At 39.2% G+C, this 21,851-nt stretch overlaps 2 protein-coding genes across 2 annotated transcripts in view; both read left to right on the plus strand.

Moving 5' to 3' along the window:
- Window positions 1-6,167, plus strand: part of tango6 (transport and golgi organization 6 homolog (Drosophila)) — a 21,503-nt gene extending 15,336 nt beyond the window's left edge. Inside the window, exons 17-19 of the mRNA XM_008412541.2 lie at window positions 530-681; window positions 1,693-1,806; window positions 5,943-6,167. Of these exons, the coding sequence (XP_008410763.1) occupies window positions 530-681; window positions 1,693-1,806; window positions 5,943-6,119 (443 nt within the window). The 3' untranslated portion in view covers window positions 6,120-6,167. The remainder of the gene's footprint in view (window positions 1-529; window positions 682-1,692; window positions 1,807-5,942) is intronic.
- Window positions 6,168-10,163: 3,996 nt separating this feature from the next.
- On the plus strand, window positions 10,164-20,524 carry has3 (hyaluronan synthase 3). The gene is made up of 5 exons (XM_008412542.2): window positions 10,164-10,709; window positions 16,464-16,557; window positions 17,050-17,600; window positions 18,207-18,308; window positions 19,042-20,524. Exons 2-5 carry the CDS (start codon window positions 16,464-16,466, stop codon window positions 19,969-19,971), a joined length of 1,677 nt encoding a protein of 558 aa, XP_008410764.1. The 5' UTR covers window positions 10,164-10,709; the 3' UTR covers window positions 19,972-20,524.
- The last annotated feature ends 1,327 nt before the right edge of the window (window positions 20,525-21,851 follow it).

Consider the following 21,851-nt stretch of genomic DNA (forward strand, 5'->3'; position numbering starts at 1 on the left):
CTTTGGTTACCTAGCAACTCACTCACTCTTTGGTTACCTAGCAGCTCACTCACACTTTGGTTACCTAGCAACTCACTCACTCTTTGGTTACCTAGCAACAACTTCTGGAGTAACTTGCGCCGCAGCAGTTTAAAGTTCTGCTGTTGTTCTTCATAACTGCTTAAATATAAAAAAACAGCAGCATGAAGGTAAAACTGTGAATAAAAGATGTCGTCACACCACCAGTTAGGCTATATTTCAGATATTTATAACAAACTTCTCAGTTTTTGATATTTACTCATATGAAATGCTTTTGTCATGATACGTTTTTCAGCCATATTGTTTGGCCGGTTAGTTTAAACGACTTGACTCAAAACATGCAGGTAGTATTTATGTCTGTCATCAAATTAAACTAAATTGTGCCTTAATAAATCACTACAGCAAATAAAAAAGCTGCAAAGAAAGAAAACAATCCAAAGCCAAATCGGATACAACTTTTGCAGTTTTTTGTGGGATCTGGTTTGAAAAAGTCTCACCCTACTTCCTCCAGGGGAACTGGCGCCGCACCTCGGCCGCCCTCTGCTGAGCGTCTTCCTGCAGGGAACCAGAGATCCGGACCAGAGCGTCCGGGCCAGCAGCCTGTCCAACCTGGGGGAGCTCTGCCAGAGACTGGACTACTCTCTGGGCCCGCTGGCGCAAGAGGTGCTGAAGAGTTTATGTTTTTATCATGCTTTCCAATAGTCTAATAAAAATCTGCTTTATTTTCGGTATTTGTTCAAGATTATCAGATTTTATCGTATATTTGTAGCTTAGTCTGAGTAAAACTCTGTATACATGTCAAAATATAATTCAACTAAAACATTTATTGTTTACAGGAGAGTGAAAAGTTACTAAAATGTTATTTAAAAGGCAACAAAGCAAAAAAATCTAAATCTTACCAGGTATATTTGTTTAGTTTCTAGAACTAACTCACTTTGTGTCAATAATTCCTTTATTGATTAAAGATACTAGCTCCATTGGCAGATGATTTTATTTATAATATGGGAAAATGTCTTGTCATACGTGATTTATCTACCAGTGGAAGTATCATTTTTAAGTCAATATAATTATTTATTTGAAACGATCTCCGATATCTTGCTGAAAAGTTACTTGTAAGTTAGTTTTGTCTTATTTTAAGGCATCTGGACTAGAAACTGGACAAAAACACTTGGTTAGATTTTGTGTTTCTGCAGTGAGATGGAAGAATAATAACTCACTGGGATTTTTTTAAAGATTTTTGTATTTTTGCAGTGCAGATTTTTCTGCTCAAGACCCCAAACATGTCGAGTCGTGACCAAAGTGGGGTCCTCACCCCAGCTTTTGGAAACACCGAGGTAAAGGCTGTGTCCCTCTGAGGAAAAATCCGCTGCAGATTAAATGTTATTGAGACATAAAAATAGTTTTCCAACACAAACTGTGAGGCTGGACGGCCTCTGCTGAGGTCTGCGGCTCTGACGGCGGCGCTCCGCGTTCCTGAATGAGCTTCAGTGTCGGCTGGATGAACAGGACGCTTATTCATAAACCTGTGATCTTTTTCACGCCGCGTGCATCAGGAGTTTATAATCTGATGCTTTTTATGCTGTGAATTCAGAAGTTGTGTTGTAAATTCTTTGTTTTCTGCCTCTTCCTGCTGTAAATATTTAATGGTAACGGGTTTTTTTTCCTTGCATGCAGCTGAGCTCGTGTCTGACTGCGCTGATTAAAACGGAGCGGGAGGCCGAGGTGAGGAGAGCCGCCGTCCACGTCATCGCTCAGCTGCTCAGAGGCCTCAGCGATAAAACCACCCAGGTGACAAAACCCTGCAGCACGCCGCCCTGCACTGCAAAAACACTAAATGTTACCAAGTGTTTCTGTCTAGTTTCCAGTGTGAATATCTGAACACACTTTAAATAAAACAAAACTAACATACGTGTAGCAAAATGCAGGAGATTAAGTAAATAATTCCTTAATGAAGAAGTTCTAGCAGGTTTGTTTCAGTTATAATGAGACATTTTCCCAATCTAACACTTTATCAGTGTTAATTATTGACTTAAGACAAGTTTCCATATTTTACTGAAATGTTACTTTTGAGTTAGTTAAATATTAAGATATTTGCACTAAAAACTAGACAATAATACTTTAAGATTTGGAGATAATCCAGATTATCTTTATTGTCATTCAACATAACATTAGAGAACAAAATTACAATACATATTAGGTCACAAACAGAAACCAGCTGATAAACTATAAAATAATAATACAAGAAAAATAAATAATATGGAATAAGATTAAAAAAGGAAAATCTATATAAATATAAATGTAAACTTTTGCAATTTGTGCAAGAAATGTATCAGAAATATATGCAAATCATGTAGATAACATTAGATTATGAAACTTTAAGTTCATCTAAAGTTAAATAAGCTGCATTAAAAGCTGATTCTGCAGAATATCGACTCAGGAAGGTGAAAACATGCAACACTTTCTGGGTTTTATTTGTAAAACCCTGTTGTTTTCTTTCTGCTTCATGCCTGTAAGCTGCTCTGTGCTGGTTTGTCGGCTAACATTGAAACTTGCTGTCCTGACGTTGGGCTTCGTGCAGGTCAGGAAACCTCCTGACCTGCAGGAGAAGCCGAGCCGCTCGCTGTTTGTTCTGCTTGTCAGATTTACAAAGCAGCTCCTCAACATAATGGATGTTTCTCAAACTCCACGGCTTGTAATTTTCCACCTGGTGGTCTCTCAGGTGTGTTTTCCTTTATTTTTGCTTCCTGCCCCGGGGTCAGAAACCTTAGCGTGACCTCTTCTTGTTTGAATGGTTTGATGTTATGGCATCTCTGGTGCTTTTAGGTTTCAAGAAAATCACTTCAAACTTTGAGACAATTTAAGCTCTTTATGTCAATTTGCTTAAATTAACATCTAATCTTGAGGAGTTGAGGGGATCCGTTTTGGTGGCCTTAGGATCGCATCTCTGCTTTTTGCAGATGATGTGGTCCTTCCTGTTGGCTTCATCAGATCGTGATCTGCAGCTCTCACTGCAGCGGTTCTTAGCCGAGTGTGAAGCGGCCAGGATGAGGCTCAGTGCCTCCAAATCCGAGGCCATGGTCTTGAGCCGGAAAAGGGTAGAGTGCCTTCTCCGGGTCAGGGGGGTCGTCCTGCCTCAAGTGGAGGAGTTTAAGTATCTGGGGATCTTGTTCACGAATGAGGGAAGAAGGGAGCGGGAGATCGACAGGCGGATTGCCATGAAGCGGGCGCTGTACCGGTCCGTCGTGGTGAAGAGAGAGCTGAGCCAAAAAGCGAAGCTCTCAATTTACCGGTCGATCTACGTTCCCACCCTCATCTATGGTCATGAGCTTTGGGTCATGACCGAAAGAACGAGATCATGGATACAAGCGGCTGAAATGGGTTTCCTCCGCAGGGTGGCTGGGCTCTCCCTTAGAGAGAGAAGCTCGGTCATCCAGGAGGGACTCAGAGTAGAGCCGCTGCTCCTCCACGTAGAGAGGAGCCGGTTGAGGCTCGGGCATCTGGTCAGGGCACGTCCCACCGAGAGGAGGCCTCGGGGAAGACCCAGGACACGCTGGAGGGACCATGTCTCTCAGCTGGCCTGGGAACGCCTTGGGATTCCTGGAGGAGCTGGAAGAAGTGGCTGGGGAGAGGGAAGTTCTGGGCCTCCCTTCTGAAGCTGCTGCCCCCGCGACCCGACCCCGGATAAGCGGAAGAAAACGGACGGACGGACATCTAATCTTAGATTTACTTCCAAAATATTGTTGCTGAAATTGCAAATTGCTTTCTGTTTTTAAGCTTTTGGAATTAAAGAAAAAAGGAAAAGTGGATGTTGTTAGATAATCCCAAGTGATTTGACTGTATCTTAAAGTTATAAAGAGATTAATTGTTACTATTCATCCTTTTTTTCATCATTTAAAGTTTTTAAATTATTTTCTTACCTTTAAAAAAAACATACAAATAAATCAGTTAAAATATGTGGCTCAATCAGGAATAAAATGGAGCGATGTTGGTGTACGGAGCGCCAGAAGTGGAAAAATTAAACAAAAAAATGCATCATTAGATTATTAAAATACCATGAAATATATATATGTTTAATTAAATGTTTAAGTAATTTAAACTAGTGGAGCTCAACAGATCAGAGTTTAATAGATAAAATTATTTCATGGTATCGCTATAGGAACAGAAAACATGACGAAATTAAATATGCATTTCATTATTATTCCGCTTCAGTTATTCAAAGTTTTGTTTCAATGATTTACAAATGTAATAATTTTTTAATTATCTAAATATTTAAATTAAACATTTATTTCACGGCACATTTAATTAACAATTTAATGATGCAGCTTTTCATTTTGTCCCTTTTGGCTCTCCGTATTGATGGGATTTTGGTGAATGAAGTAAAGGAATTAAAGCTCCGTATCTCAGCCAAACTTTCCATTAAAATCCTGGTTCAGAGTTTAAACGGCTGATGGAAATTTGTTCTTTATTTGACTGAATTAAGGTTTTTATTCATTTTACAGTTTTCTCTCAATCACAGTTTAAGTTTGATGGATTTATGTTCAGATCGTTGATGTCGCTCTAGATTCTGACCCTGTGAAACATTCAGATTTTTCTTTTAACTGATTTCATTCACACAGTTTTATCTGCACATGTACGGTTAATATATCAAAACGTAGGTATTTTTCTCTACTTTCACCCACTGTGCTGTAGGCCTTGCAGTTTTCTGTTAAATCCACCCAGAGTGCTGAGAGTTCACACCTTATCCCTCATTCACTTCCATTTTATTCAGGGTCTGAATTTTTTCCTTCCAAGCTGAAATTGAAGCGTCTCTTTAAATTCTCATATCTCTGACAAAAAAACCCACCGTAGACTCATAAAAAACGTGCGAGTTCGTTCACCAGGAGGTTCTGACGTTTATGGGTCAAGAATTGTTTCAGTACAACCTAAAAGTTTTTACGCAGCGGCTGAGATTTAAGGGATCTTTCAAATCTAAAAGCATTATTTCCTTGGTCTGCTCTCCTTCGCCCTGACCTTTGTGTACCTGCCCAGGTGTGCTGTGGCTCCCGCTGCCTTCTGGGTTCTGGTCCAAGTCCTGTCATCGCTGCAGAACCAGCTGGACTGTAAATAACAGAGAGCGATGTGGGAAAAGTAAAAATAGGGCAAAGGTCAAAGTAGGTTTAGAAGATGGGAGGCAAAGATGGAAGGACAAAAATCATTAGAGGTGAAACCTGAGATTTCCTCTACAGCAGCGTCTCACATTCACTGTGAAGTCGCATAAATTAGAATTATAAAAACAGATTTGTTTAATATAAACATGCTGATTTGGAGGGAAAAACTGTTTTTGATTTAAAAATGTATCGAAGTTGGTGTAACTGCAGTGGAAAGGCTTTTTTTGCAGCCATGTGATCAACAACTGGATGTTACTACTGGCACAAACAACGAAGAAGACGTCATAATATACGAAGTCATAATGTTTCAACAATAAAGTCATAAAACGAGAATAAAGTGGAGATAAAGATAAGTCAGTATTGTGAGAATAAAGCCGGAATAATATGAGAAGTCATAATATTTCCACAAAATAAAGTAAATATTACAAGAATAAAGACATTATGACTATTCCCATTCTCATATTATTTCAGCTTTTTCTCGTACGACTTTATTCTGGTAATATTGACTTTATTCTTGTAGCTTTATTAATTTTGAGGTCTTTTTGTTTTTTCTGAGTGTGGCTCTAATGCTCCATTTTATTTTGTAAAACTGTCTGTTGAACCACAGCAGTTTGTTATATTTGTGAAACAGATGAACCGTAAATCTCGACCTTCTGGCTGCTGATTGTGTATCCAGTCTCACCATAACTAAATACTTTTGGGTTAATAAATCGGGCTGAAATCATGACCGTCTCCAGCCCTGACATGCGGTCCCTGCTGCTCCCTTTGCCTCTGCAGGTCCTCAGCGACGTTCTGCTGGACCTGTACCGGGCCCTGAAGCTGGCGGTCCGCTCGGACCCGGACCCGGCGGCCGTTCTGCACGCGCAGCTGGCCCTGGAGGAGCTGGACCACGTGATGAGGAGGTTCGTCTTCCCAGAGCAGAAGCTGGAGAAGAAGATCGTCGTCCTGCCGTAGAGCTGAAGCCAGTCGGTTTGAGGGACAATAAAGGATTTTTCTGTTCGATTTGTTTTTCATCTGGTGGCTTTTTCTTTTTTAAATTTACTTCAGGTTGGCAGGCAGGTTCTGGCAGTTATCAGACTTGAAAAATGAAAATTAAACCATAACTTGGTTAATCCCAGGTAATATATTTTCACATTGGGCCAAGTTAGTTTTAACATTTATTTCTAAATAAATAAACTTGTCATTATTTTTACCAAGGTGATTTTTGACTTTACAGTGTTTGATTTGGAAAATATTTTATTTTTTTACCTCAATGATAACGCTGGTTTCTAGCAAAAAATATCTTAGTTCACATATGTAGCTTTTCAGCAGGACATATATGAGAGCTTGTTTTAACTCAGTAATTCCTTAATATTTATTTTAAAAAGTTTTAAATAGTTTCACTAGCAGATTATTTCGCTAACATGGGAAAAATGTGACAAGTGAAAAAAATCTGCCTGCACAACAAGTACTTATAAAATCAATATTAAGGAATTATTGACCTGAAACGAGAAGCTATTGTATCTTGTCGAAGGGAAACTTGTAAGTTAGTTTTGAGTTTTGTCTTAATTCAAATGTACCAAGACTGAAGCGCTAGAAAACAGGACGAAACTGCTGATGTCTTCTGGGTCAACTTTTCAAACAAAATGCTGCAAACAGATTCTTAAGTATAAAAAGTTAGTGGTTTGTGCACTGAGGGGCGTTTAAGCAAATATTAGAGGTCTGTGGGTAAGTTTCAGCCTTTCTGTATCATTTTGACTCAACTTTGAACAACTATTCCAAGCTTTTATAAATTTTAACAAGAAAAAATGACTGCAGAATCTTAAGCAGGAAACTCTAAAGAAACAAAGCCAGGTCAGGAGTTGTGTACCATGAATCAGGAGGAGCCTGAATGAGTCTCGCACTCAAAGGTGTCTTTATTTTTCTCCTACTAGATGTTTAGAAGCCCAATGAAGTCTGGACTTCATGGCGAGAAGATCTGGGCAGAAATATCCAACAAAGGCCGCGCTGCTTTGTGTCAACCAGCCTATGTGTGGTCTGGAGTCTGACGGAGAGGAATTCCTTCTTTTGTTGCCGTTTGTTTAGCAAAAGGCTAACAGGGTTTAAGGGTTGACCCCCTCGTCTGTCCCTATATGAATATGCAACAGTCTTGAGTTGTTTGCAGTCTGAGATCTCCCCCACGGCGAGACTCTGATGTTTTACCAGAAAAACGTCATGCAGAGCCGCTTCAAATGTTTAAAATCCTTCCGTCTGCCTCCTGCAGAGCCGGGAAGCATCTAGTTGCATTTACTCCATTACATTTACTTGAGTAACTTATTTGAAAAAATAAACATTTTCTTTTACTTGAATAATTTTATCATGAAGTATTTCTACTCTTACTTGAGTAAAATATCTGGATTTTCTGCCTACTGGATGAAAAACGGACCAAAACCCACCAGACACAGACGCACTCCTGCAGTTCCTGTTGAAGTTTCAGATTGACAGAAACTGATTTGGAAAAATTTTCTTTTGCATCATTTTGTTATTTTTTTGTTAGATAGATAGATAGATAGATAGATAGATAGATAGATAGATAGATAGATAGATAGATAGATAGATAGATAGATAGATAGATAGATAGATAGATCTTTATTGTCATTGTCACAAGAACAACGAAATTTAAAAATTGCCGTAAGTCAGTGCATATGCTAAAAAAAAGAAAAACTTGTGTCACACTTTACATATACTGTAAGAAATACATAACAAGTAGGTGATAAAATAAAACTAATAAATAAGAATAAGAACAACCACATTCTCACACACATCATTCATAATGATTAATGGTTATTTGATTGCATTTAGTTTTGTTATTGCTGTAGGATAAAAACTGTCTCTGAATCGGTTAGATTCAGAGAATGAAAATGATCATATGAATGATCATTTTCATTCTTAAAGCACCAAAATTTCCACTTTATATTTTGGTCCGTCTGATGACGTAATATTTAAATATCAAATGATTGATCAGTTACTCAGAACCTGAGTAACTTTTTGCCAAATACTTTTTTTACAGATACTTTTTACCTTTAGTAAAAATACCTTGAAGTAGTGCTACTCCGACTTGAGAACCATTTTTAGGTCCTGTAACCACCTCTGGTCTCGTGGCTCAGTTAGAGACCCAATCACTGTGAAAACACAGCATCTCACCAACTATTCCTGGGTTATTTTCTAGTGCAAATAAGTAACTTTTCCTGCTCAAAAGTTATTACAAGAAACCTTTCGGCAAGATAAGTGATAATTCCTTAGTACTGATGAAAACGTACCAGTTCCATTGGCAGATTTGATTCACTGTTAATTTTCCCGTGTTGTAAGTCAAATAATCTGCCACGGGAACCAGGACTTCTTCATCAGTATATTTGAAACAAACTCATATCTTGCTGAAAAGTTGCTTGTTAGTTTTGTCTTATTTCAAGTTATTTCTAGACCAGAAATAACTCTGTGAACAAACTTATCTAAAGTCTGCAGATGTTTTCAGAATGAGGCAACATGCAGATATTTTGGCTCCGGAGTTTTCAGAGTCTATAAAAGGAGAAATGGTCGACAGTTTTACACTGAAAGAGTCTCCAAAATCTCATAAGTTACAGTTTGCTGGTGTGAATAATAAGCTGAAACACTGCAGGGTTTTGATGAAGCATTAAGACGCCAACATGCTTCCCATGAGCCAAGAGGATTGATAAACCACCAGCATATGGCAACAGACTTATTAGTACATGAATGCCGCAGAAACACTAAAGTATTTTTGGTCTAGTTCCCTTCACACATATCTTAGTGTGCTTAAAATACACCAAAACTAACTTATGAGTAACTTTTCAGCAAGATATAAGAGTTTAAGTCAATAATTCCTTATTACTGGTGAAAATAATTAATAGTTCCACTGGCAGATTATTTCACTCATAACACGACATTACCTTGTTATAGGTGAAGTAATCTGCCAGTCAATATTTAAAAACTATTAATCGGTTAGTCAGATTTTAAAAATTGGCACATTTAATTAATTAAATGCTAAATGTATATTTTTGTATAGTTTTGGTGCAGTTACTGCTGAGTGTTTTGTTTTTCCAGCAGATGGCCCTTTTTGAGTCTCTGCTGGTTAACAATCGATTACCAAATTAGTTGACAACTATTTCAATAATCAATCTATGATTAATCTAGTATTAGTGATTAAATGTAATTATATTGAAATAATTGATTAATATGATTTATTATAATTAATCAATTGCTAATCGATTAAGTTTGTATTGAAATAACTGATTAATCACAACTAATGGTGATTATTTGAATTGACTATTCAAATAATCAACTAATTTTGTGTTTCAATCAATTATGATTGATATATTAACAGATTAAGTTTAATTATATGAAATTATAAATTTACGATTAAACCACTTAATTGTGATTAATTGTAAATCATGATTAATCGGTTAATTTATCAAATTCAAATATATTGAAATAATAGATTAATCACAATAATTAAAGTAATCATGCTTAATTGTTAATCAAATTTATATTGAGTTAATCAACTAAATTTAAATAATTAACAGTACGATTAATACTGTGTGACTGTGATTAATCACAGTGCGATTAATTGTTTCAGCCCTAATATTAAGGAATTATTTATCTAAAACAAGCTCCCATGTTTTACTGAAAGTCACTTGTAAGTTAGTTTTGTCGTATTTGAAGTGTAATAAAATATTCGCACTAGAAACTGGACCAAAAACACTTAAAACTTTGTGTTTAATGTGGTTAAATCCCCATGTGAGGAGCCTCGTCACTAAAATGACCTTATCTGTTTATCTGCAGTCCTGCTACTTGACCTGAATGAAATGTAATCGAGTAGCGTGGATAGTATTGATTCCCAGAGCTGCAGCGGTTTGTCCGACCTGCAGGACGTCAGCAGGGAGGAACGGAGGAGAAGGTGGAGGGAAGACAAATAAAGCCATAAAGGGATGCTTTGAGTCAGCCAGAGAGGGGTGGAAGCTGGAGGCTGCATTGCAGAGAGAGAGTGAGCAGGTCGGGGTGCTGGAGGAACGAAGTGACAAAGATTCAGGCTGCAGAGAGAAGCTGATTCTGCAGAGAGGAAAGAGGAAAACCTGAATCTTTGACCCTCAGACTTCATCCTTCAGGGTCGACTGCTGGGATCAGGAGTCGGGATGGAGAGTAACTGCAACCCAAAAGCTGCTGCGGCATCATCTGCAGGCTGAAAGCCTCGGATCAATCCCAGCTTGGGGGGTTGGAGGGTCTCCATGCTCCGGGACGGGACCAGGAGCTAGAGGGAGGAGGATAGGCGGAGGAGGCCGGCCCCCAGGCAGGGAGGAGGGTGGCGGGCTGAGCTGCCAGCTGTATTTTTGGATGTGGGATCTCCTGAATTAAGCGAGCAAGCTGGAATAAAGATTTAGTGTGAGCTGGAGAAGGGAGGGGGCCAGAACAAGGAGAGTGCTGTGCTGAGGAGAGGCGACGGCTGGACGTCCCGGCTGGACGGACGGAGATCTGGGGGGGAGACGAACACACGGGGTCCACTGGATCAGGAAGGTAAGCACTTCTTTAATGACACACACACAGAGAAACAGGCTTAATTAAACTGAATAAAAGTGAGATTAGACATCTGTGATGAAGCAGGATGGGGTTTGACGTCTGGCAGGTTGATGCAAACGCTGAATGAATGGATGCATTCAGAGACACAAACTGGATGGAAAGTTTGGGATAAGTAGCGGCTCGGCCACAGTGCAGGACAGTGTTCAGGTCTGGGGGTTCATGTTTGCAGAGTGATGCAGAAAGAGGATTTTTCCAGTTTTAATTTGTGGGACTTTTCGAATATAAAGTTGATGGACCGCATCGATCGACTAACAATTAGTCAATGGAGGGTCAACTGTCTTTCCATAATATAAACGGATACATTTTTCATAACATGATCCTACATATAACAGGAAAAAAACATTTAATTTCAACATTATTTTGTATATATTGCATTTTTTTGTTATTACTAAACGTAGACATAAAATATAACAAAACGGGAACCTCTTAGGTTGCGGAATAGAAAAATAAAAGATGAAAATATGTTTTAACATTCAATTCCTCGTGAACAAATTTACAGTCAATCAGGGATACGGAATAGTCCTTTATTTGGCTTTTACGTGTAGCATTATGTATTGAGCCGCCACCTGACGTGATTTGTTCTGTATTTTTATAAATGTCCAATAGTCAGGAATGTTAAAACTTCGCTCCATGACATTCATCAACTCTCAAAGTTAAGCACGCTTATTGTACATGTAACCATTTTTCTCTGTTGTGTCTCTGCTTCTTTGTCATCACATGCTAGCCTTCGTAGCACATCAGTCATTTTTGAAAGAGAAGTTGACGAATGAGCATTATTAAGTTGAAAATTAGGGAGCTTGTCGAGTGTTTATATTTCAAAACTACTTAAGGAGATTTTCGAGTGTTTATATTCCAAAACAGAGCCGCATAAAGTGCATTTTCCATCCTATATCGGACTCCGTTTGGACCGTTTTTCTTTCCCGTTCTAGCATGGCCGCCATCTTTGTTGCTGTATTAACGGCTCCGCTTAAGGATGACCAGCGGCGCCCTCTGCCGGATGGCGGCCACACTACAACAGTAAATTCAGTTTTATTCAAATTCAATGCAGAAATACTTCATTAATCCCAAAGGGAAATTAAATGTTGTTGTAATTCATTAATTTAGATTCTTTAAATAGTGAAGAATAATAGAATATAATATTAATATACGTATATATTATTTGGGATATTTGGATTTTTTTGGCCTCAGCAGATTTGTTTGCTGATTTAGAATATGTAACCACGATTTTCTATAGGTACTGTAGCTAAAGGTTGGTTTGTAGTAGTTCTGTGTTATTGCTGGAAAGATGCCTTATTTTTCCTGCCATGTCCTAATTCAGAAATCCCTTAATGTGTCTCCCTCCTGAATAAAAGTGGCGATATGTGCTTTAATAAGCTGTTCTTAGTCCTACTTTCAGTAAATCAGCTTCTGTCTTGACGTCCTGGCAAGAGAAAAGTACAACCTATTTTATACTCTAAGCTTTTATGAATCAGGACATAAAAAACTTTAAAAAGTCACCTCAATCTCTCTGAAAATGATTGGAATATAACCTGAGAGATTTCCTCTCATTGTCCAGGGTTGGGCAATATGGCTTAAAAATATATTTTTTTCACACTAGATCCAAGTTCTGATTTTAATCGATTTGTTGTCGCTTTTGTTTCTGAAAAAAAGAAACTGCAAATGACAGAAAATATTTGCGGCCACGTCCCCCAACTTAACGTTTACACGCGCACATGAAAATGGCTGCAAACAGATGCACAATCGTACATTTCTGAACAGCAGAAGAGGAGCCTCCTGCGCAACCAGTGAGAATGCAACAAGTTGTTTCTGAATGGCAAGTCAACAACTAAATACTTATAACGCATACAACAATACAACCAGCTGACCAAACATGTTGGAGCTTGGTTTGGGTTGCTTGGTAACGGACAGTGTCTCTTAATTTGCGAGGTTTTAAAAATGGCTCATTGTCCATCAAAAAACATCAACTTATTGCCAAAGAAACGTCTGGGTGTTGTTGTTTAAACTACTTGTTTTAGAAGCTGTAGAAATCCAAACTGAGTTACAAAAATGTGCGAAATATGAATTTTGCACATTTGCAAAATGTGCAAAATATGAATTTTGCATAATTCATATTTAATGTCTTTCAGCAGATGCTTTGTGATGCTTTGTTTGCTTCCACTAAACTTTCAAAATGCTGATAATGTGTAATTGTATTGGGTTTGGTTTCTGGTTTTGTGGTGGTTTTTCTCTTTAGAAAGGAAATTAAGCCATTAATCTGGGACAATTTTGTAATTTTTGAGTTGCAAATGTACCAATTCCACTGGTAACTTCATGGTTAAATCTACTTGAACCTCCTCATTCGTCTTGTCTGACTCCCGGTTCCCAGCTCACCTCTTGACCTTCAACCAGCCCTATTATCAAACTCTCCATGTTCAGTCTCCGTATGATGTGACCTTTGACCTCCAGGGGGCTCAGACCTCTGCTGCTGTTTTGGCCTGTTAAATCATCCAACATCTTCTCCCTTTAATTCGTCCTCATTACCAAAGACAGACTTGATCCAGACAGAAATCTCAGTACATCAGGGATTCCCAATTTTTTAATTGGGAATCCAATTGGGAATTTGGGAATCCTTTGCTGTTTCAAAGGGAATATGGACGGGAAAAATCCAGCCTGACTAATTTATATTCTCTCCATTATAAGACACACGAAACCGTAAAACATGAATGCATTGTCTAAGCTGTGGGCAGATTGGTCCGAAATATTGATTATATCAATAAGTCTGCATGAGTATCAATACTAATGTGATAAGATTAATACTTTAGTTTCAGATGCCTTTATGAAATGTTATTTTATTTTGTAAGCAAAAATATCTTACTGTAACCTGCTCTCCAATTATTTTTTTGCCGTTAATTAGAAAACAATGCACACCAAGTTATGTTTTTATATTGTTTCTGTTTATTTTATAAATATGTTATTAAAGTGATTTGTTGACATTTGAATTCTGTCCAAGAATTTAAATGTGTTTTTTCTAATTCAAAAGAAAAACCACAACAATGCTTACAGGTGAGACGTTTGTTGATATAATAAAATGATAGCCATTGCTAATGCACATCAAAAACACAAATCTTACCAATTAATTTGGTCTATTTTCTAATTCATAACATCTTAGTACACTCAAAATAAGACAAAACTAACTTACAATAAACTTCTCAGCAAGATAAAAGTTTTTACAAGCAAATAATTTCTTAATATTAATGAAAAAAGTAATATTTTACGTGCTAGATGATTTTACTTAGCAAATTTAAATTCACATTTAAAACACTTTTGTACTTCCATTGAAGCATAAAACAGTTCACGCGATTTAAAAAAAAAGCTGGTTTTTTGGTTTTTGGGTGTCTGGAAAATAAGTCGTGTCAAAAACCTCTAGAATGTAACGTCACAAATCAGCAGGCACTGCCCGTTACCTAGCAACCCCAGCAGAGTTCCGCTCATTTCCCTTTAACCCCAGCAGAGTTCTGCTCGTTACCTAGCAACCCCAGCAGAGTTCCGCTCGTTTCCCTTTAACCCCAGCAGAGTTCTGCTCATTACCTAGCAACCCCAGCAGAGTTCCGCTGTTACCTAGCAACCCCAGCAGAGTTCCGCCATTACCTAGCAACCGAAGCAAAACTTCAACACATTTGGTCAGCTTGTTTTACCACAGTATGAGCTGTAAAATGGCTGCTGGAAAAGACGGGAGTTTTATTTTTCATTTGCAATCCAGAAACCACTTGCTGCATTCTTGTTGTTTGCACAGGAGGTTCCACTTGTGCTTTTCAAAGACGTACAGTTGTATAATCGTATCTATTTTCACGTGTGAGTGTAAGCCTTGAGTTGGAAGACGTGGCCAGCAGCAGCTTATCTGGATTTAAAATGTCAAAATGCTCCAAAAAAGCTAAAATCTCATTATCTAAGAATGAGATTTTGACTTTGTGCAAAAAGTACTTTGTATAGACCATAAACCTATCCTAAGCTGTTCAAGGAAGCATTGTAGGTCACCTTTAATGACATTAAGTTTCCTTTATCTGGGAATGGCAGAACCTTTTTCTATAAATTGTTCAGCAGTGTTAGCCCATGCTAAAATGAGTTACAGGTTTAGTGAAGCCAGGATTCGTACAAAGCTCTGATTTCTGATTAAACTTTGTCTCAATGGCTTTGATGACACATGAGCATAACTATGGAGAAATGTTTGGTTCATTCTGTGAAATTCTGCTGGGGGGGTTTTTTCTGTCAGGAATGTCATTTATCCCGGATCATCCACAGTGAAAATCGCTCAGATTGGGCGATAAACGTCTGAATGTGATGTCAGGAAAGACAGTGTGTCTGGGCTGTGAGAGCGGCCAGGTGGGGGCTGGAGGTAATTTCATGAATGAAAGGGCAGAATTGTTCCTGTTTCCACTGGTGCTGCGCTCCGGACAAACCCTGCCTGGCCTTTAATTAGAGCTATTAACCCAGAGCAGGTTAGAACTATTAACCCAGACTGGGAGGAGGGGACTGGTCGGACTGGTAGTTCGTCTGTGACGATGATGATGGAGTGTTGTCAGATGAAGGACGTTCATAAAAGCTCAGGAAATGATGCGTCACTCGGCTAGGATGAACGAACTGACCAGAGACGAGTTTCTCTGAACCTGTACTGGAGAAAACCCCATTAATTTTCCTTATGTGTCAGAAAATGGAGAAGATGTTGACTAGGCCTGTCGAAATAAGCAATAAATCAGTTAATCGCATGACAAACTCAATAATTTTAATTTGCATTATTTATTGTTTTTCTCTTTTCTCTCTTTTTATTAAAACCTGCATGACAAAAGTCTCCAGTCTGGTGTTTTGGTCTCACCGTACCTTTTTTTGAAGGACAGTTTTGTTCATAATTCAGAAGTTATTGCAATAAATGATAATATTGATGTTTTTCAAGTATTATAATGATGATTGGAATAATAACACATTCTCAAAGACAAAGGTCTGGACTTTCTGCTTTGATTGACCTGTTGATTATTTTTGGACTAAATGATTAATAATTGGATGGAGAAATGTACCTGATGTGAGATTTATTTCATAGAATTAGAACCATGTGAAGATAAAACTGCCACTTGAGAAATTCTGGGTAAAACAATCATGCAGATAAAAGGTTTTTCTCCATCTTAATATGTTTATATTTTTGTACAGTTTTGGCTTAATTACTGCTCTGAGTAAGTTGGTCTTTCAGCAAATGTCCTATTTTATGTGTATGACGATTAAGCTTACTAAATTAGTTGAAGATCACTTCAATAATCGATTAATCACGATTAATCGATTCAGCCCTACAATGGTTGGCAGAATTGATCTTTTTCTTGCCAGCTGGTGGGCAGCAACAGATACTTCTCCAAGGTGTTTACTCACAATGATCAGTTAATCAATGGACATCATTGCTGTTAATCAATTAATTGTGATTAATCTGATTAATCGTTTCAGCCCTCATTCAAATATTCCATAAAACCTGCACCATTACAAAGTTGCTAACCTACAATTTGCTTTAAATGTTTTCAGAAGAAGTGGAAACGTTTGCTCACACTCACATTGATCAGTTATTGAAACAGTTTTTATTGTTTAGTTTTCTCCAAAGTCCTTTGCACTGTATAAACAAACTGATTTTTTTTTGTTGCTTTTCCTCTTATTCCTTGTCTGGACTTCCTCCACCAGATGCCCTCTCGCTGCAGGAATGCGCTGAACATCGTGGTCACCACCCTGTTTGCTGCGGTGGTTCTGTTCACCATCCTGCTGGCCTACATCACAGGTTGTCTTCTCTGACCCACTCACCAGCTGCCTTCACATTGAACATATCATCACCTTAATTGAAATTACGAAAATAAATTAGCTTAATGGAAGCATGGAAATTTTAAAAAATAAAACAAAAAGAACATGTTTTGGTGCTAGAACAAAGTGCTTTTTCATCCACATCAGAATTAGTGTATTCTGCCGAACTGCATTAGAAACATGTGATCACCAACCAAATGGTACTACTGGCGAAAATGACAAGACGACAGGAAGTGGTAGGAGGATGATGGTGCACCATATTTTAAAATGTCTTATTGTGTGAAAAAAATGTATCCAAAAGAGTTTCTTATTTAATGGAAACACAGCTACACTTAGAGTAGGAATGATGAACCTGTTAGTATGGGGGCCCCCAAATGAAAATCTGCCTTGGGCCCCAAACAGTCTTTGGTCGGCCCTGTTCACTGTAAAGTCTCCATGAGGAGAAACTGACGCTCATGTTTGGTTTCTGAAGGTTACCAGTTCATCCACACAGAGCAGCACCACCTCTCCTTCGGCCTCTACGGCGCCTTCCTCTCCCTCCACCTCTTCCTCCAGAGCCTCTTCGCCTTCCTGGAGCACCGGCGGATGCGGAGCCCGTCCCGGCCTCAGCTCCTGCGCCGCTCCGTCGCCCTCTGCATCGCCGCCTACCAGGAAGACCCGGACTACCTGAGGAAATGCCTGCGCAGCGTCCGGCGGATCTCCTTCCCGGGTCTGAAGGTGGTGCTTGTGGTGGACGGGAACCGGCCGGAGGACCGATACATGATGGACATTTTCCAGGAGGTGATGGGCGGAGCGGAGCAGGCCGGCAGCATGGTGTGGAAGGGGAACTTTCACAGCGATGGCGGGGACGGAGGAGGCGTTGGAGGAGGGAGGAGGAGCGCGGTGCACATGGAGGAAGCGTCCCGGGTGGCCCGGCTGGTTAAAGGCCGCCGCTACTCCTGCGTCATGCAGGAGTGGGGCGGGAAGAGGGAGGTGATGTACACCGCCTTCAAAGCTCTGGGCGACAGCGTGGATTATGTTCAGGTAAGAAAAGCTCCTTCAAAATCTCACCAGGTGGTTAAAATTTTGCTTTTCCTATGAAAAATGTCACAATAACATATTTTGCTGGACGATAAACTGTTCCAGAAGTTATTACGATGAACAATATTGTTGTTTTGAGAAAATGTTCAAGTAATAATATCCTAATGGCAAAATAATGCAATATCACATTCATAAAGATCAATAAACTTTAAATTCTAATGAACATTTAACATTGGAACTTGAAGACATTTTGAATATCCAAAATAAATAAATCAACAAAACAAATAAATTAAATTATGGAGATTATTTAAGCAAAATTGTCCCTCACAAAATGGATAGTTGGTATGATAGTGGGTGATTTTTAGACATTTTTGTACTTCCGCTCCCAAAAACAACCTAAACACTTAAAAGCCCTCATCTGCCGCGTGGCGCTTCGGGTCAGAGGTCGACCCACTGATGTGAAACCTGAATTATCCAGCCCAGTTCTCTGTCAGCAGTCCTTCATTTCTCTGCAGATTTTTTTCTGCATAATCAGCAATCCTCGTTCTGCAGCAGCTGCAGCCTGTATTTGACCTTCTGAATTATTCAACCCTTTGTCTTGCTGTACAGGTGTGCGACTCAGACACTGTTCTGGACCCGGCTTGTACTATAGAGATGCTGAAGGTTCTGGAGGAAGACCCGACGGTGGGGGGAGTCGGTGGGGACGTACAGGTAGGGAAGCGGAGCTGAACGTCGATCTGAAGGATCTTTGTGATTAGTTTTCAGGTCGTCAGGGCCGAAACTAACAATTAATTTAGATTAATTTACTCTGATTATTAATGGGATGAAAAATTGTTAATGTTTTTTTTAACAGAACAATGAACAGCATACTATATGCCCCCATTATATTTGCTTTCTGTTTCATTTATATTTTATTTTTTGTAACCTCTGTTTATTTATTTAATTATCCACCTACTTATTTAAATAATTGCTGGGTTTTTCATCTGCTTTATTTTATTTTTGGTTTATCTTTGGAGAACAAATTACTTGAGACAGTCATTTATATATACGTTTTCTATTTTTATACAATATTCAAGTCCTAATTTAAATTAGAAAATAAACATTTTGCATAGCTTTAATCGACGCCTGATCATTTCATGCTTCTATAAAAAAAATACTTCTGACATCAACATGTGAAAACATCAGTACAGTAGGTCTGATGTGTTGATTATTTTTTGTATAAACTGATTAATAATTTGATAAAATAGGATTTTTTAAAAGCATAATTTAGACCAGGTGAAGCTAAAAGGAGTAGCAGAATGTAGGAGAAAGTTTTTTAATCTTTAATGCTCAGTGTTTGTATTTTTGGAAAGTTTTGACTTAATTTCTGACATGTGTTGTTCTTGGCTGAAAGAAAATTCCTTGTTTTCTACAACACATTTCTCTGCACCATGTCGCCCTCCAGATCCTCAACAAGTACGACTCGTGGATCTCGTTCCTGAGCAGCGTGCGCTACTGGATGGCCTTCAACATCGAGCGAGCCTGCCAGTCCTACTTCGGCTGCGTCCAGTGCATCAGCGGCCCGTTGGGGATGTACAGGAACTCCTTGCTGCAGCGCTTCCTGGAGCCCTGGTACCACCAAACCTTCCTGGGCTCCAAGTGCAGCTTTGGCGACGACCGCCACCTCACCAACCGGGTGCTCAGCTTCGGCTACAAGACTAAATACACGGCGCGGTCGCAGTGCCAGACGGAGACACCCACGCAGTATCTGCGTTGGCTCAACCAACAAACACGGTGGAGCAAGTCCTACTTCCGTGAATGGCTCTACAACGCCCTCTGGTTCCACAAGCACAGTCTGTGGATGACCTACGAGTCAGTGGTCACCGGTTTCTTCCCCTTCTTCCTGGTCGCAACAGTGATCCACCTGTTCTACCGCGGGCGGCTCTGGAACATCCTGCTCTTCTTGCTGACGGTGCAGCTGGTTGGGATGGTGAAGGCCACCTACGCCTGCTTCCTGCGAGGAAGTCTGGTCATGATCTTCATGTCGCTCTACTCTCTGCTCTACATGTCCAGCTTGCTTCCTGCCAAAATGTTTGCCCTGCTCACCATCAACAAGGCCGGATGGGGAACGTCTGGCCGCAGGAAGATAGTGGTCAACCTCATTGGCGCTGTGCCGGTCACAGTTTGGGCGCTGGTGCTGCTGGGAGGCGTAGCGTACACCGTCTACTGTGAAACCCAGGAGCCGTTCAGCGAAACGGAGAAGGCCTTGTTGATAGCGGGGACGGTGCTGTACGCCTGCTACTGGCTCATCCTGCTGGTGCTGTACTTAGCCATCGTAGCTAAACGATGCAACAAGAGGGAGGAGCAGTATCACCTGCCGTACGCCGAGTCCTGAACCGCGGCGGCCGGATGGCTTCCAGGTTTCACTGCAGTTTGACTCTACAAGGCAGAGCAAAGAGCTGGGATCTTCAACACTGGTGCTACAAAGACGAGAATCTGAAATCTGGGAGATGGATGGTGCTTTCCACTGTTTGGATTCAGGTCTTAAAGCTGCAGTGTGTGACTTTTATTAAAAAAAAAATGTTTTAAAACTGTCACCATGACAGGAGACAAATAATCTGTCGATATGATTTATCTCCTCCCTGAGACCAAAAACAACCAATCAGAGCCAGAAGGCAGGTCCTAGCGCTGTCAATCATCCCCTTATACTGGTTGCTAAATGTGCTAATGGCGGAAACAACTCAGATGACAGGAAAACGTTTTATCCACTCTCATCGGTGGCTACGCTAACTAGCTTTAGCATTCACAACAAGATCTGCTGACGGGGAAAAGCTGTAGTAGGGATCAAGCAGGGAATGGAAGGGGGATGAGCAGCGCTGCAGAAGATTGTGATTGACAGCGCTTAGACCCGCCTCCTGACTCTGACTGGTTGTTTCTTCAGAGAGGAAGTGGAGGAGATCGATCTTTTCACAGATTATCTGTCTCATAACAAACTGTCATGACATGCAACAGTTCTAACAAATATGTAAAAAACATATTTTTATAAACGTTACATCTGCAGTTTTAAAGTGTTCAGACAGACGGCAGACCTGTGATTTTTTTATTTTTAATTGTTTTACAAACCAGAAGTGAGAAAATTAGGAGGAAACCTCAAAGTTCCTGATGCGTCTGAGGCAAAATTTAAAATATTTTAAAATCCAGTCCCAGTCCGGTCCTGTACAGAGGTGGGTAGTAACTAGTTACATTTACTTAAGTAACTTTTTGGAAAAAAAATTACTTTTAGGAGTATTTTTACTATGTTGTACTTTTAACTTTTACTTGAGTAACTTTATAATTCAGTGTCTCTTGAGTAAAATTTCTGGATACTGTGAATAACTTCACTGAATGAAGAACAAACTTATTTCAATATGAAAATGTCAGAAGTTTCATATTGAAAGAAATAGATGTGGATTTTTTTCCCTTTTGCCTTATTTTATTATTTTGTAATTATGTTATTTCAGAAAACTTGCTAAGCCTGGTGGTTGGGGCGATCCAGTCATCTGCCGTGTTTTTGAGTTAAAAAATGTTTATAGTTGACAGGAAGTTTGAAAATATCAGTTTGTAATTTTGTATTATTAGCAACACCTAAACACCAACTACAAAGTCTTTAAAAAAGGCAAACATGAAAAAATACAATTAAAATAATGTAATTTTTTGCACTTTAGTTGTTTAATCCGAAATAAAGTGTCCACAATTTTGGGATCTTTTATCCGTTACTTATTGTTGTTAGAATGTAGATCAGTGAAGACAGGAAGTGATTAGAGACGCCGGATGTCAGTTTCCTATGTGTTGACATATTGACCACATCATGCTGCCTTTGTGCTTCCAACCATTTCACCACAGACTCTTTGCTTTCACTGTTAATAATTCATAAAAACACCTATAATTAATGAACAATGTTTAGCCAAATTAAGCCTGGTGGCCCGCCAGGCTTATAATACACTGTATTTATATGAATTATTTTCACTTTGAGTTTTAAAATAACAACGTTTCCTCTTAAAAGACTTTTCACCAAATTCATTTTTACTCTTAATTAAATGACAACTTTCTTTCTGCTCTTACTTGAACACATTTTTAGCTACTCTGCCCACCTCTGCATATCTACTAACCGTAAACCTTTAAATGCATTTCTGCTTCTGCACACCTGTCTCAAATTGATTCTTCATTATCAGGCCTCTGCAGAGCAAAAAGGTCCTAATGAACAATTTGATTCTGGTGTTGAACAAGGGAGTCATC

Source organism: Poecilia reticulata, linkage group LG6 (genome assembly GCF_000633615.1).
Source record: "Poecilia reticulata strain Guanapo linkage group LG6, Guppy_female_1.0+MT, whole genome shotgun sequence".
In the NCBI taxonomy this organism is placed as follows: Eukaryota; Metazoa; Chordata; class Actinopteri; order Cyprinodontiformes; family Poeciliidae; genus Poecilia; species Poecilia reticulata.